This window comes from Erpetoichthys calabaricus, chromosome 2 (assembly GCF_900747795.2).
Source record: "Erpetoichthys calabaricus chromosome 2, fErpCal1.3, whole genome shotgun sequence".
Taxonomy (NCBI): domain Eukaryota; kingdom Metazoa; phylum Chordata; class Cladistia; order Polypteriformes; family Polypteridae; genus Erpetoichthys; species Erpetoichthys calabaricus.
Window position 1 is genome coordinate 199,159,604 of NC_041395.2, and position 15,085 is coordinate 199,174,688.

The window sequence follows — 15,085 nt, forward strand, 5'->3', positions numbered from 1 at the left end:
GTATTGATGTGTTGCACATAGTGTATATTCACACTTTCCGTCACTCCCTCATTTTTCCACATCGATTAGGATATATGAAGGTTTTATGCACAGTAAAGCATACGTAATGTAATTCGAGTTCCTTGTAACAGTAGGGATCGGAAATGGACGCTATATAGCGACGCATAGCTTGCGCGTGCGCTCTGCAGACAGTTTGGGAGTGAAAGTATGGAGACGTTTCCGGGAAAGGTCAAAGGTTGCTTTTAAAAGCAAGCAGTTATGGCGTATGGAGCCGGGGTGGTAAGGAAGAAGCATGGAACGACTGATGTATCGTCAAGTTGGATATACCTTCGCACTCTTTGGCAAGAGAAGCATTTGATCCTGTTCCAACCTCGGTATACAGCGCTGGTGGCTGCGGCGCTGTGGATGGCGGAGATCGGAATTAACTTGTGGGTCATTCACAGAGTTGCGTGTAAGAGAAAAGGGGAATGGGAGAAGGGACCCTATCTGCAAACGCAATGTAGAATTCTTCTGGTGTATTCCCAGTTTGCACTTGAGAACAGAACTGGCATGATCACATGCAGTGTGGTGTAGTCGCTAAGGCATTAGCTTTATATTGCTGCTGTCTCCCTAAGGAAGTCACTGACAGTGCTCCATCTGTAAAACATACCTGTAAAAATTTCTCGATCTTTTAACTTTCATTGAATAAAGGTGTCATCCGAATGTAAAATAATAACTATAGAGTTAGAAGTTAATCGCCGTTTGTTGAATTGCTTTTGCACCCAGCAAGAAATTTAACGTTTAGGTTGTTAGACTCGATGTAAGACTTGGATATTGTATGTTATAGGTATGATTTGAAAGTTCCATAGCCAGGTCAGAAGTGATCTTCCTTACATTGTTATTATTACTAATTATTTGGCCAACACCTTTATGCAAGGTGACTTATAGCATCTGAGATACAATTATTTACTTTTTTTTTTTTTTTTTGCATTTGGAGCACAGGCAAGTGAGGTGTGTCACTAGCTAGATTTAAACCCACAGCCCATGGGTTTTAAGTCCAAAGCCTTAATCACTACACCACACAGCATTGCATAGGTATGTTCTGCTTTGTATGATACATCCTTTCTGGAAAGGCACATCCATCTTAGCTACATATGAATTTCAACAAATGGACCTGGCATGACCTGTGTTGCAAGGACTCTTATTTATATGCAGCTTTGGATCTGGCATATAGAGTTAAAAATCTCACACCTTTCTGAAGTTAGTTGTGGTGTACTTTGTTAAATGATCTTTTGTGTTCATAAAAGTTACTTTTATTCGGTTTGAAATTTAAGCTGTTTTTATTTTGTCTGCCGCCTCCTCAGTCACGTCTATGAGAAAGCCCCCTCATATGAAATACCGTTTGACTCGTCTCTACATCCCTAGTTTTTCAAGATGTCGAGGTTTATGGGGTTCTCTTTTATTTTTGGCCCTCTACACTCCAAAAAAACTAGCTTTTTAGGCCATTTTGGACCATTTTATGTGCAGGAAATTACACCCATTTTGATAAAGAGTAAACCAACAGGTGTCTTCAGCAAAATTGATCAGAAGGACTTGAAGTTGTGCATGCCATATTAATAGACTCCAGGGGTTCACCTCTTAATAAGATATGTTCCTCCTTTTCACAAACCTCAAAAAAATGGGGATCAGTAATATACAGTAAGTGGAGTGTCGTTTTCTGCTATTTTGAGGTTGTTGATCACAGATGTGATAATATTTTTGATATTTGATTGCCACTCTCAGAATGTTAAAATGATAAATTTCACACATAGGTATATCGGAGTTTGGATTTAAACAATTTCAACGTTTTTTTTTTGATCCTTTACTAGGGATCTCGCTCTCTATGGACCTCTATAAAAGGGCGAAAAATGACACAATTTCTTTTATAATCAAGGGTATTTAGACTTCAAACATTTAAATTGGACCACATATTTTATCATTTTAATACCTGAGCTCCTGTTCTTTTTTTATTATGTATTTCTACCTAATGATGCAAATCATTACATTTCTTATTAAAACCCTCAGTTAGAATGGCTTAAGCTAATTTTTAATTGTAGTTGTGAATTCCAATGCACCTTCTAATAGTGTAAATTGTGAAGTGCCCCGTGTACAATAAAGTTTGAGTAATTGTTAATGCACTCTGGAAAACTGATACTGCCATCTTAGATTTTAGTTTACAAGTTGTGTTTTGTGAGTGTAGATGACTTTGCTATTGTGATACTTGCAGGATTAGATTACTTCCACCACTTTCTTTAATAAACTGCTCATTTCAAGGTGTATAAATGTCACAGAGATGTGGTGTGATTATCAGGATTGATTACATGATACATATCTAACTATTTTACGTTCCAGATACAGAGATTGACTGGAAGGCTTATATGAGTGAGGTGGAGGGCGTAATCAATGGGACGTATGACTATACAAAGCTGAAGGGAGACACTGGACCCTTAGTGTAAGTGTTGTGCAATGTAAAATATTCACATCCCGGGCCAAGTATTGATAAAGGGAACATCCTGGAGAGGTAGCCCTTAAAGGCTTTTTTTTTTTTTTTTTAAATCACACTTAAGTTCTGTGCTTGCATTTCAGATACCCAGCTGGCTTTGTATACATTTTTACTGCACTATATTTTGCCACTGAACATGGGGCAAATATTCGTTTTGCTCAGTACCTCTTTGTGGTTTTCTACCTTGTTACTCTGCTCCTGGTGTTTCGCATCTACCAGCGCACCCAGAAGGTGAGTGGCAGTGACATCATTGGAAAATTTTCAGAACCCATATGTGATGGAGTTGCCTTGCCTCAACTTTTTTTTTCTCCAGGTGCCACCATTTGTGTTTTTCTTCATGTGCTGCGCCTCCTACCGAATCCATTCAATCTTCATCCTTAGGCTGTTTAATGATCCTGTGGCAATGATGCTGCTCTTTGTTGCTGTGAATTTACTACTTGACAATCACTGGATGCTGGCATGCTGCTTCTACAGGCAAGTTTTTCTGTCCTGCATAGGGAAATGTTTAGAAGGAATAGATCACATAATTACAACCTCATAAATGCCTAAAAAGTGAATAATGTTAGAATTTTTAAATGTCTACAGTGTTGTAATTTACTTAGCTGTAATGAGAACAAACATAATTTAATCCATGTCGTGTTACATTTTTTTAATACTTTTAGGACCAAAAAATATTGCTAGTTTTGATCAGTTTGCTTTGAGAACACATTTATTTTGTGCTTGTCATCTTTCTGAAAGCCACCGTTATTGCCAATGTATAGTGTTGTCTCATATACAAGGAAGCATGCCCTAAAAAATGAAACCAATTTACAGAAATAGACATTCAGAACAAAATTTGCCAAGAGAACAGAGAATTTGAGTTCCCTTTACTGAATTGCATAATCATAGAGGTACACAAGCACTACTGTTATGTCCATATTTCATAGCAGTTTGGACTCTGACCCAGGGATCTGCAGTATATATATATATATATATATATATATATATATATATATATATATATATATGCTTGGTTTAAAATATTTTAAGTATGATCTATTTAAAGAATGTCTAGTAAAACTGTATCTGTTGTATTTCTCAATGTAGTGAACATGAATCCACTTGTTGTGTCATTCACAAAGATTTTCAATGACACTGAAAGAACATATTTTGTGTTGCTTCTGGAGCCCCCCTTCTGTTGCTGACTTGACATATTTCTCACTGGTAATGGTGCGTTACTTAGAGGGAGTCTTTTAGATTGGGAAATTGATGGTAGTCAAATAAAGCCTGTTCTGTACAACAGAGTAGGTGATGCATCTTTTCAAATCTTCAGTTTAAAGGATATGTTCAGTATTTTACAAGTTGAAGTTATTTTCTCACAATCAAGGTATAAATTAACTTCCCACATGAAATTGTGTCCCAGGGTGAAACATATATACATATATATATTTATAAATGTTTTAAAAGTTTACAGCCTGCTGTTGTGTTTTATAATGGAGGTGATGGGTACCAGAATGAAAACAAAAGCATTCAGACTTACCAAATATGTCAATTTTTCAAACCAAAATTGTTATCTAATTAGATTCTACCCATGGTGTCATTTGCCAGTTGACAAGCAACAGGAAACATATCCTTGCCTTTATGAAAATAGTACCAAGAATCCGTGATGAAATTTATTATCTTCAGTTTACTTTTGTTGTAACAAGCATATGTGAGAAACGTGAAAAGCACATTTTCGTACATTCACTTTGAAGCAGCAAAGGTTTTGATATATATGGTATGTTTTACAGCTTTTGTTAATCACATTTGGATCGTGTTACCCTTCACCTTCATTATAAAAGGCATAATCAGATTAGTGGGTTTTTTTTCCATAACAAATGCTTCATTTTAAAATACTATTTAAAGTGACAAATTAACATATTCAGTGAAAAGGGATAACTTTGACTTGAAAAATACTGAATCCATCTTTTAATAGAGCCACATCTGTAACCTATGTAGTGTGTAGAGGGGCATTGTTGTACAGCAGAAGATCATTGATCAACATGGTTTTTTTTTGTTGTTGTTTTTGAAAGTCTACATTTCAATCACATAATGATGGCTTAATTTCAAATCCATTGTGTAGGCGTACAGAGCCAAAGTTATGAAAATTGTGTCATTATCCAAATATTTATGGACCTGACTGTATTTTAGAGTCTTTTTGGCAGATCTGTAAGGTTATTTGCCACTGAAACAGGCTGTGTTGTGCTAATAGAGTTTAGAGCAACTGTAGGACATTCCCACTGACCTAGCTAGCCTCAGAGTAAAATAAAGATCTGTTGACCTCAGACTGATGAATGTACCTCTTTTCTCTTGTGGACAGTTTAGCAGTGTCGGTTAAAATGAATGTCCTTCTCTTTGCACCTGGTCTGCTCTATTTGCTTCTGTCCCAGTTCGGGCTGTTGAGGAGCATCCCAAAACTGTGTGTCTGTGCCCTTATCCAGGTAAAAAAAATGTCTTTTATGCTCCTTGAAATGTGGACATTGGAGTTTATTGAGCCTGCAACTGAGTACTGTTCTGTCACTGATGTGGCATTCTAACTTATTTTTCTAGGTTTTGCTAGGTCTTCCTTTCCTCCTGGAGAACCCAACTGGCTATCTTAGCCGTTCTTTTGACCTGGGCCGACAGTTTCTGTTCAAGTGGACTGTCAACTGGCGCTTCCTTCCTGAAGATGTTTTTCTGAACCGCTATTTTCACGTCAGCCTCTTGGGGGCTCACTTGGTCATACTGGTGCTCTTTGCTGCATACTGCTGGACCAGGTAAGTGCTTGTCTACAATTGGAAACTATTGAGCAGATGGGTAAAATAGTGTTTTTTCAAGATTCAATTAAAATTACCTTGTAATGAGACTGGTGGATACTCCATAGCACTGCCACAACTTTCCTCCAACCAGACCCTTTCTTTTTCAGGTCTGGGGACAGGTTAGTCTCCCTGCTCAAGGATCCTGCAAAGAGAAAACCAGTAATGCCACCATTGACTGCAGATCATATCCTTTGCTTATCAATTGAGATGACCCATTTCCTCTTGGGTTCTTCTTTTGTTTGCCCCAAACTGTTTATTCATCCCTGCTTCCCTCTATAAAGCCTCTTTCCTTACCTGCTTTATCTCTTCTTATCTTTTACACATTTGCAAGGCTCTTCTCTAATTGCCTTCCACTAATTGTTGCTTAACAATACAGAAGCCACTCAATAGCCAGGTTTCCATCCAAGGAGTTTTTGCGAAAAAATATTTAGCGCTTCAAATTTTTTACCGATATAGCTGATGGAAATGCTAATTATCGATGAAATGTTGTACATGTCGACATAATATTTTTCCGTTTAACTTTAGCGCATAAATTCCATGTCGATACTTCAGATGTCGCAAAAACTACATTGGAAACAGTTTTTGTCGGAAAAAAGGGCTTTAACGCAAATAAATGTGTCACATTTTCATCACGTGCAATCAAAACGAGAATGGCGGAGCGGCTCGCATGGTCTGATGAAGAGAGTTTTTTTTTTTTGATTAAACGTCGTTATTTTGTATTAATTCAAATTTCAGTTTTAATTAAAAACCTTAAGGGAAGCAGGTTAATTCAGTTGTTATCGCACTGTGAAGGGATGTTGAAAGGTAGGCTCACCTGTACAGATCCGATGCTGCAAACACAGCTGCATCATGGGCACTTTCAGGAGTGCCAACGCAAATGTCTCGTATCATGCACCTGTCATCAACAAGGGCCTGGAGAACAATAGATGGCCACCCTTTGCGATTAATGTAATCGCGGTAGCCTTCCGTCGGGGGAAGAATAGGCACATGCGTGCCATCCAGCGCACCGTAAATCTGTGGCACAAGATGCACCAAGGAATTGCGGTATGCAATTTCATTGGCCTCCGCTACAGTCGGAAGTCTGATATAACGCCGCATTAATTTTTCTTTAATAGCGGTGCACACAGCATATACACATCGATGGACGGTAGTTTTACTAACCACGAAAGTTTCTCCAACTACTCTATACTCGGCACAGGTTGCCAGCTTGTAAAGAGCGATGGCAATCCGCTTTTGGGTTGGAACCGGTGGTCGGTGGCAACCTGTGATGGGCGCAACATCAGGACTGATGAATCCACACAACATGTCAAACGTCGGCCGTGTCATTCTAAAATGTTGCAGCCAGAGATTTTCTGTTAAGTGTCTCTCCACCACCTCCTCCCAGAAGGTCTTATTCCATCGTCTCTCCCATACCCGTGGGTTTCGTCGCACTGGGGTACTTTCTTCGAGCTCTAGGGCTATTCAGACAAGCAACTGCTTCATTCTGCTGTCGTCTTCGGATATTATGTACAATTCCAATTATTTGTGAAACTGAAATAACAGTAAGCTGGCAAATTTCAAAAAACTGTCTGAATAATCTCTCCATTTCTTTGTTTAGTGGAGGGGGGTGTAACGTGGAAAAACAAAAGGTAGATAATTTGCGACATACACAAAATTATGTATGGAAACGGCTCAAGGGCAGATTTTTTTCGCGATACAACAAAAGTTATGCGACAGTTCGTTTTGGGGGGGGATGACGTCATCACGCACACCATTTTATCGATAAAAAGCCAGTTTGATGGAAACAGGCTGGAGACAGCAAATTTCGCACATTTTTTTTACGTATATTCTGTTTGTCGATAACAAAACGTCGCAAAAAACTGGATGGAAACTTAGCTACTGATAACAGTTCCCTTTTAAGTAAATGTGCTATTACATTGTACAGACAGTAGATGGCAGCAAAGTCAAATACAGTACATACAGTCAAAGTAAAAACTATGTGAACCCTATGGAATTATCTGGTTTACTGCATGAAGTGGTCATAAAAAGTGATCTGATCTTCATCTAAGTCACAGGTACTGATATACACAATGAGCTTAAGCCAATGACACACAAAAAACTCTACTCTTTCATGTCTTTATTTTGCAAACGCATTCAACGTTCACAGTGGTAATGGAAAAAGTAAGTGAACCTTGGGGTTTAATAACTGGTTGACCCTCCTTTGGCAGCAATGACCTCAACCAGGTGCTTCCTGTAACTGCAGATCAGACCTGCACATCGTGTGGGGGGAATTTTAGCCCATTCTTCCCTGCAGAACTGCCTTAACTCTTCCATATTCTTTGGTTGTGTATGGCTCTCCAAGTCATTCCACAGCATCTCAATAGGACTGAGATCTGGCCTCTGACTGGGCCACTCCAAAAGGTGGAGTTTGTTCTGAAGCCATTGTGCTGTGGATTTGTGTGATGTTTGTGGTCATTGTGCTGTTGCATCACCCAGCCTCTTCTGAGCTTAAGTTGATGGACAGACAGCCTCACATTATCCTGGAGAATTTGTTGATAAACTTGTGAATTCATTTTCCCCTCATGATGGCAAGCTGTCCAGGTCCTGATGCAGCAAAGCAAGCCCAAATCATGATGTTCCCTCCACCATACTTTACTGTAGGAATGATGTTTTGATGTTGATATGCAGTGCCCTTTTTACGCCAAATAAAGTTCTGCTTGTTCCTCCCAAATAGTTCACTTTTGGTTTCACCACTCCACAAAACATTTTCCCAGTACCATTGTGGAGTGTCCAAGTGCTGTTTCGCAAACTTCAGGCGTTCAGCAATGTTCTTTTTTGATAGCAGTGGCTTCCTTCTTGGTGTCCTGCCATGGACTGCTTTCTTGTTCAATGTTTTGTATATAGTTGACTCATGAACAAAGATGTTAGCCAGTTCTAATGACTTCTTCAAGTCCTTTGCTGTCACTCTAGGGTTCTTCTTTACCTCATTGCTGACTTTGCGTTGGCAGGGTGCCCACTTCTAGGCAGAAAAGCCACAATACTAAATTGTCTCCATTTATAGACAAATTGCCTAACAGTAGACCGATGAATATCTAAACTCTTTGAGATGACTTTGTAACCCTTTCCAGCTTTATATAGATTAACAATTCTCGATCGTAGTTCTTCAGACAGCTCTTTTGTACGAGGCATGATTCCCATCTGGATATGCTTCTTGTCAAAAGCTCAAACTCAAACTTTATATATAGTGTTTTTTATCAATCAACGTAATTCTAGGCCACACCTCTGAACTCGTTTAATTAAATGGACTCCAGGTGTGCTAAATTCTGACTGCAATGAGCTTTTTAAAAAGTCATTAGCTTAGGGTTCACTTACTTTTTCCAACCTTCAGTTTCACAGTTTGAATGATTTATTCAATATGGTCAAAAATTCTCTGAAAATCTGTGTATCTTTAGTTATAGGAGACTGTGTTTGTTCATTATTGTGACTGACATGAAGATACGACCATGGCAATTATATATACGGGAGTTAGACATAAATATAGATTTTATTCCTAGGGGTTCACATACTTTTTACTTTGACTGTAAATTGAAGTTTTAATTAAAAGACCAACCTTAAAATAGAATACTATGTAGCTATATGGGTTGGAGACAGTGGCACTGACCAGAAAGCAGGAGACAGAGCTGGAGGTGGCAGAGTTAAAGATGCTAAGATTTTCATTAGGTGTGACGAAAATGGGCAGGATTAGAAATGAGTACATTAGAGTGTCTGCTCAGGTTGGACAGTTGGTAGACAAAGTCAGAGAGGTGAGGTTGCGTTGGTTTGGACATGTGCTGAGGAGAGATGCTGGGCATATTGGGAAAAGGATATTAAAGATAGAGCTGCCAGGCAAGAGGAAAAGAGACAGGCCTAAGAGAAGGTTTATGGATGTGGTGAGAGAGGACATGCAGGTGGTGGGTGTAATAGAGAAAGATGCAGAGGACAGGAAGATATGGTAAAAGATGATCCGCTGTGGCAACCTCTAACGGGAAGAGGAAGAAGAAGACGAAGAAGATGCAGCTAGAGGAGCAAGTTCAATACAGCAGTGTCTAGTTAAATAATTAACTAAGGTTAAAATAATCCCTCACAATTTAATATGTTAAGAAAAACTGTTTTTGTGTATCTGGTCTCAAGTTCTTCAAATTGCCCGCACCCTCACATTCCTTTTTCCTGCCCAGCTCATGCTCATATTTCAGGATTATTATTCTATTAATTTGCCACAAAGGATGCATCCAAATAAATAAAAATAAGAAAATAACAACCATTCTGAGCAAATTTCTTGTATAAGAAAGCACATTGTTATGGGTTAATGAGAACCCTGTGTGTGTGAATTCAATGGAAAACATCATCAGCCGGTCCTGTGATGGGATTATAATACATTTGCGAGTTTTCCTTTTTAATGCAGTAACATATTAACAGACTTATACTGAATGTTTGCCAGATCTAAAATCTGATGCTGTCATGATCAGTCTGATGACTTTTTTTTTTTTTCCCCATTTCCATGTGTTCTGTTCCTGGGGTTTTAAAGGTCAACAGATCTATTGGTAATATTTGCTTTTTGCTCCCATGTGGTTTTTACTAGGGCTAAATCATTCATATTCTGCTGCAGCACTTTTTGTTTTTCCTATGAGAGCCGGAATTCTGGGCTAGGTTTGTTAGCAATTGCTGTGCTGTTGCTAGGCAGGATGGCCGAGAGTGTGCAATGCATGAAGTTATTAGATAGATAGATAGGTAGATACTTTATTAATACCCAAGGGGAAATTCACATACTCCAGTAGCAGCATACTATAAAAAACAATATTAAATTAAAGAGTGATAAAAATGCAGGTATAACAGACAGTAACTTTGTATAATGTTAACTTACTTTTACTTCAACAGCATCAAGGTCAGCGTCTTGCACTTCGTCATTGTCCAATATTTGGATTCATAGCGAATACCATTTAGTGTCTTTCCTATTATTAGTTTCTGAGCTATTGATTATGACAACTTTTTTTGCCCTCAACTATGAAGTGCATCTTGTTTTTCTTGGGTTAGGACTTACCGCTCTGTTCTTTGATCTCGATTCCGGCTACATGTGCTGATCTTTATATATTTAAATTTAGTCTTCCTAGTTATGTCCCCTGCTTGAATTCTGATCTGTCCGTGTAATCTCCTGGTTCCACTCTCTTTTTTTAAAACCACTGTTGCCTTGTCCAAGTAGAAAGATGGCATTTGTTATTGGATGAAATTTCAACAGCGACATCATTCACTGCTCCTCTCCATGACCAAATGTAAGTGTTCCAAAGAAGGAGAATTTTATAAATGCAGTCAGGCATAAGAAGGTGAGTGGCACAGTGTGTTTAGTTTTTTCATGTTTCCCAGCTGCATTCAGAAGATCCTATCTATTCCTGATGGTAAATATGGAAGTGTGAGAGGACAAGCAATGTGTGCCGTGTAGCTACTAGATTTCAAAATATAGTTATTGGCTTCTGCTGTTCTAACCTTCCCTTCTTCCTGTACAACTTCTAATCCAACCTGCCCTTGTCTGTCTTTATCTTCCATTGTGCCTTGCCTCTTCCCCTAATCTCTTCTCCTCTCCTTTTGTACATTTTTATTTTCCCCCTGCTTCGTTTTATTAAACTTTTCTTTAACTACATTGAAAGAATCATACTCATTCTGTTCACATCGAACTTCATTGGTGTCTGCTTTAGCCGGTCACTGCACTACCAGTTCTATGTTTGGTACTTCCATACCCTGCCATATCTCCTGTGGAGTGGCCAGGTCAAGAAGCTGGCTCACCTGTTAAGGTAAGGGACCACTAAGTTTGTACACAACTCCCTGCTGCTACAGCATGACCACTCTGATAGCATTAGTTTATTCCAAACTCCCTGCTGAGCTTTTACTTGTATCTACAGGGTACTACTCTTGGGGCTGATTGAACTCTCCTGGAACACCTACCCTTCAACGAGCTACAGTTCTGCTTCCCTTCATGTCTGCCACCTGATTATCCTGCTGTCCCTTTGGTTCATTCAGGACCCTGAGCCAGTCCACAGCAAGCGAAAGTAATGAGAGCAATGGTTGTATCTTTGATTTTCTTTTTTTTTATTAAGACTGCAATGAAGTTTGAGATTTACATACAACCATTCTGGTCTGTTTTTGTTTTGGCACCTACCCTACCACCAGCAGCAACATTTAAATTCGTACTCTCTTTACATGCAGATACCCAGGGGTGCGAGAGTGAACATTAGCTTATTATGAATGGGCACCCTTTGGAAACATCATTATACTGGAACAACAGTGTGAAGTTCTGGGTCAGTTCTTACAGAAATCTATCTCAATATCTTGGCCCTTGTACCCTGATTCTCACACCTACCTCAATCCATCTGTCATACCTTATGCACCTGAAATTGGCAAATTTGTGCCAATTCAGTCAAATGCTATATCACACATGAGCTGACATCTATGGCACTCAGAAACCTTATGCACTAGCCACACCAGTCTCCCACATTAGTTCCTTCGTTGCCCACTCACTTTAATTTCTCATTGCCACCTTTTTTCACTTTGGTGTTTAGAACCTTAAAATTCTGTTGGACTTCAGAAGGATGCCAAGCATCTAAACTGCCAGTACAGTAGGCAGTCATGCATGCAGAGCTAATTTAGTCCATCATTTAGACATTTCAGGCCCAAAAGCATGGTTTGGATTTTTGCCATTAGAGCATTATGCTGTGGATTAGTTCCTTTTCCCCAAATGTTGAACAGATTCACTTTTGATGTATTTTTCCTTTGTAGGGTTATTGTAGCCATATACTTAGCTACACAGACTAAGATACCTATCCTCAGGTAGATGTCCAGCTTCCCATGGAAAATTTCTACATGGTGACAGACAAGCCAAGGGAAACAAAATCACTTTGGCATATGCTGGTTGTTTATTAAGCTACACACTATTTATGTCGGGAATTTCTGTGGAGGCCCAGAGGACAACATGACGAGTAAGCAGTAGAGGTGCCCCTCTTACATTTCCAAATTGAACATTCTGAAAGTCTCAGCTCTGCTTTGATACATCCATCCTTTAAAATAAAAAAAGGGAGAGGAAATAATATACAGTCTCACGGCTACATTGAACAGACTCAACTTATAGTTAAGAATGCAAACATGACAAGATACATGGTAATAAGCCTTTTCCAAATCCATTAAGCACAAGTTGACAGGCCAAGCAAGCTCCCATAGCTCCCCACAAAAACTTCAAGGACATAATTGTTCCAGCACCTTAGCGTAGACATTCCCAGGCTGGCTAGGGAGTGTGATTCCTCTGTAACTGGAAAACACCATCTTGTCTCCCTTTTTATAAATGGGAAGCATCGCCTCAGCCCCAAGGTACTATCTCCAACTTCAATACAACACTGAAGAGACAGTACTGACAAAAACAGGGCCATATTATCCTATTCATTCATCATTTCTAGTCTGATTTCATTTACGCCTGCAACCTAATAGTTAGGGGCATTTTAATCACTGCAGCAACCTCAGATATAGAAATGGCCCATCAACATCCAAAGCTCCTAAGTCTTTTGTCTTCTGAATCAAGTGTGGCTCTTGTTCAAAAAGCGGACGCCACTTGTTTTTAAGATTAGGCACCTACTCTAAATTTTTAAGATTAGGGACCCTGGTGTACCTGGCCTTACCCACACGGACCTTAAGTTCAGGGTTTGTAGTAGGGGTAGGCCAGTCGAAAACAAACAACAAGGAGGAGATGGAGTCCACTTTTTGAACAAGACCCTCAAGTGTATTCATCAAGTTCGAGAATTCCTCAAACTGCACCTACAACTGTGTGACAATATGCCAATTTGAGATCAAGCCGCCAACAGGCTACAGTTCTGAAGTTGTCAGATAGTTCAGGGGTTCTCAATGTCGGTCCTGGGGGCCCACTGTGGCTGGATGTTTTTGCTCCAACCAGCTGGGCTAATTAAGTGAACTGTTATTTGCCAGATTCTGTGTTTTGGGAAAAATGTAGAAATCAGAAAACTAAGGTTAAAATATATATATATATAATATATATCTATACTAATAAAAGGCAAAGCCCTCACTCACTCATCACTAATTCTCCAACTTCCCGTGTAGGTAGAAGGCTGAAATTTGGCAGGCTCATTCCTTACAGCTTACTTACAAAAGTTAAGCAGGTTTCAATTCGAAATTCTACGCATAACGGTCATAACGGTTGACAACGGCCGCCATGTTAAACTTTCTTATTTATGTCCCCATCTTCATGAAATTTGGTAGGCGGTTTCCTTGCGCTAACCAAAACCGATGTACGTACTTATTTCGGTAGTATGACGCCACTGTCGGCCGCCATATTGAACTTTCCAACGGTCTTTGTTACTTATGGGCCCATCTTCAAGAAATTTGGTACGCGTGTTCCCTACGCTAACTGAATCCTACTTACATATATATATATACGTCCATAGCCTGCAGCTTGGTCGCCGTGAGAGACGGCGTTGGGTCCCCTATCCCCACGCCTCCCACATAGTTGGCTGCCTGCCTATATAAGGCCATCTGTCGCTCCGGTCTCTTCATTCCCTTCCTTGCTTCGCCACGGTTTTCACGTCTCCCTGCTGATAACTGCAGCCTTTTTATTTAATCCACAGCTTCTCCGCTGTTTTATTGTTGTTTATTACGATTACAGTTATTGTGTAGGTATTTTAGACAGTTTACATTGTTCAGGTACCCATTTCCTTTATCGTTCTAACCGTACCTCCATTAACATGTCTATCGAGGTGATCACCATCGATCAAAGAACTGTCACTTACCGAGTGGTTTCCATGTCCGGAGATGGTGACTGCCTTTTCCATTCTCTGTGTTACTTTTTGCACGGCCATATCAGGCTCACTCTTGATATCCGGAGGAACATTGTGTCTTATGTATTGAATGACTGGGACAGGTTCAAGGTGTGGACTGATGACGGTACAGGAGATAATTATACTAAACAGGAGCACTAGAAGAGTGAAATGCTTAAGCCCTTCACCTATGGTTCTGCATGTGAGTTGATGGCTGACGCTAAATTGTTCAGTTGTCGCTTTCAAGTGTACCGAAATGGCCAAATATTTTACACCTTTGGACAACCGCCAATGTCTCTTAAACATCTTAGATTCACAGGTGACGATTTGAGTAGTGGACACTTTGATGTTTATGAATGTTTAAACTCTCAAAAGCTGGATGCGAAGTTATCGATGAAACCCATTTCAATTCAAACGCCTCCAATTTCCAGTAAGGCTCTGCTTCGCAATGACAATTAATAAGTCTCAGGGACAGACCCTACAAAAGGTTGGCATTGATTTGAGGCAAGATTGCTTTTCATATGGCCAACTATATGTTGCATGCTCAAGAGTAAGCTCAGTGCACAGCTTGGTCATATTACAACTGGAGGGCCGAACTGACAATGTGGTATACAAAGAGATCCTTAACAAATAATTATTGATATATTTTCCCTCAGTTTAAAAAGGTTTACTTTTCTTCTTAATAAAAATTTTAAAGCAGTACTTTGCCGCTGCGAAGCGCGGGTATTTTGCTAGTCTATACTAATAAAAGGCAAAGCCCTCACTGACTCACTCACTCACTAATCACTAATTCTCCAACTTCCCGCGTAGGTGGAAGGCTGAAATTTGGCAGGCTCATTCCTTACAGCTTACTTACAAAAGTTAGGCAGGTTTCATTTCGAAATTGTACACGTAATGGTCATAACTGGAACCTCTTTTTTGTCCAT

At 39.5% G+C, this 15,085-nt stretch overlaps 1 protein-coding gene across 1 annotated transcript; it reads left to right on the forward strand.

Annotated features, from left to right (window-relative positions):
* Positions 1-203: 203 nt before the first annotated feature.
* On the forward strand, positions 204-11,471 carry alg3 (ALG3 alpha-1,3- mannosyltransferase). The gene is made up of 9 exons (XM_028795005.2): positions 204-451; positions 2,371-2,470; positions 2,605-2,752; positions 2,835-2,995; positions 4,860-4,980; positions 5,090-5,295; positions 5,445-5,521; positions 10,994-11,138; positions 11,247-11,471. The coding sequence occupies exons 1-9, from the start codon at positions 259-261 to the stop codon at positions 11,395-11,397; spliced, it is 1,302 nt and encodes a 433-aa protein (XP_028650838.1). The 5' UTR covers positions 204-258; the 3' UTR covers positions 11,398-11,471.
* Positions 11,472-15,085: the final 3,614 nt, after the last annotated feature.

Excerpts from the sequence above, each read along its gene's own strand:
- alg3 (XM_028795005.2), top strand. The coding sequence starts at position 259 with ATGGCGTATGGAGCCGGGGTGGTAAGGAAGAAGCATGGAACGACTGAT. Across the intron at positions 452-2,370 it reads GGTCATTCACAGAGTTGCGT|ATACAGAGATTGACTGGAAG; the intron begins GTAAGAGAAAAG and ends TTTACGTTCCAG. Across the intron at positions 5,296-5,444 it reads GCTGCATACTGCTGGACCAG|GTCTGGGGACAGGTTAGTCT; the intron begins GTAAGTGCTTGT and ends TTTCTTTTTCAG.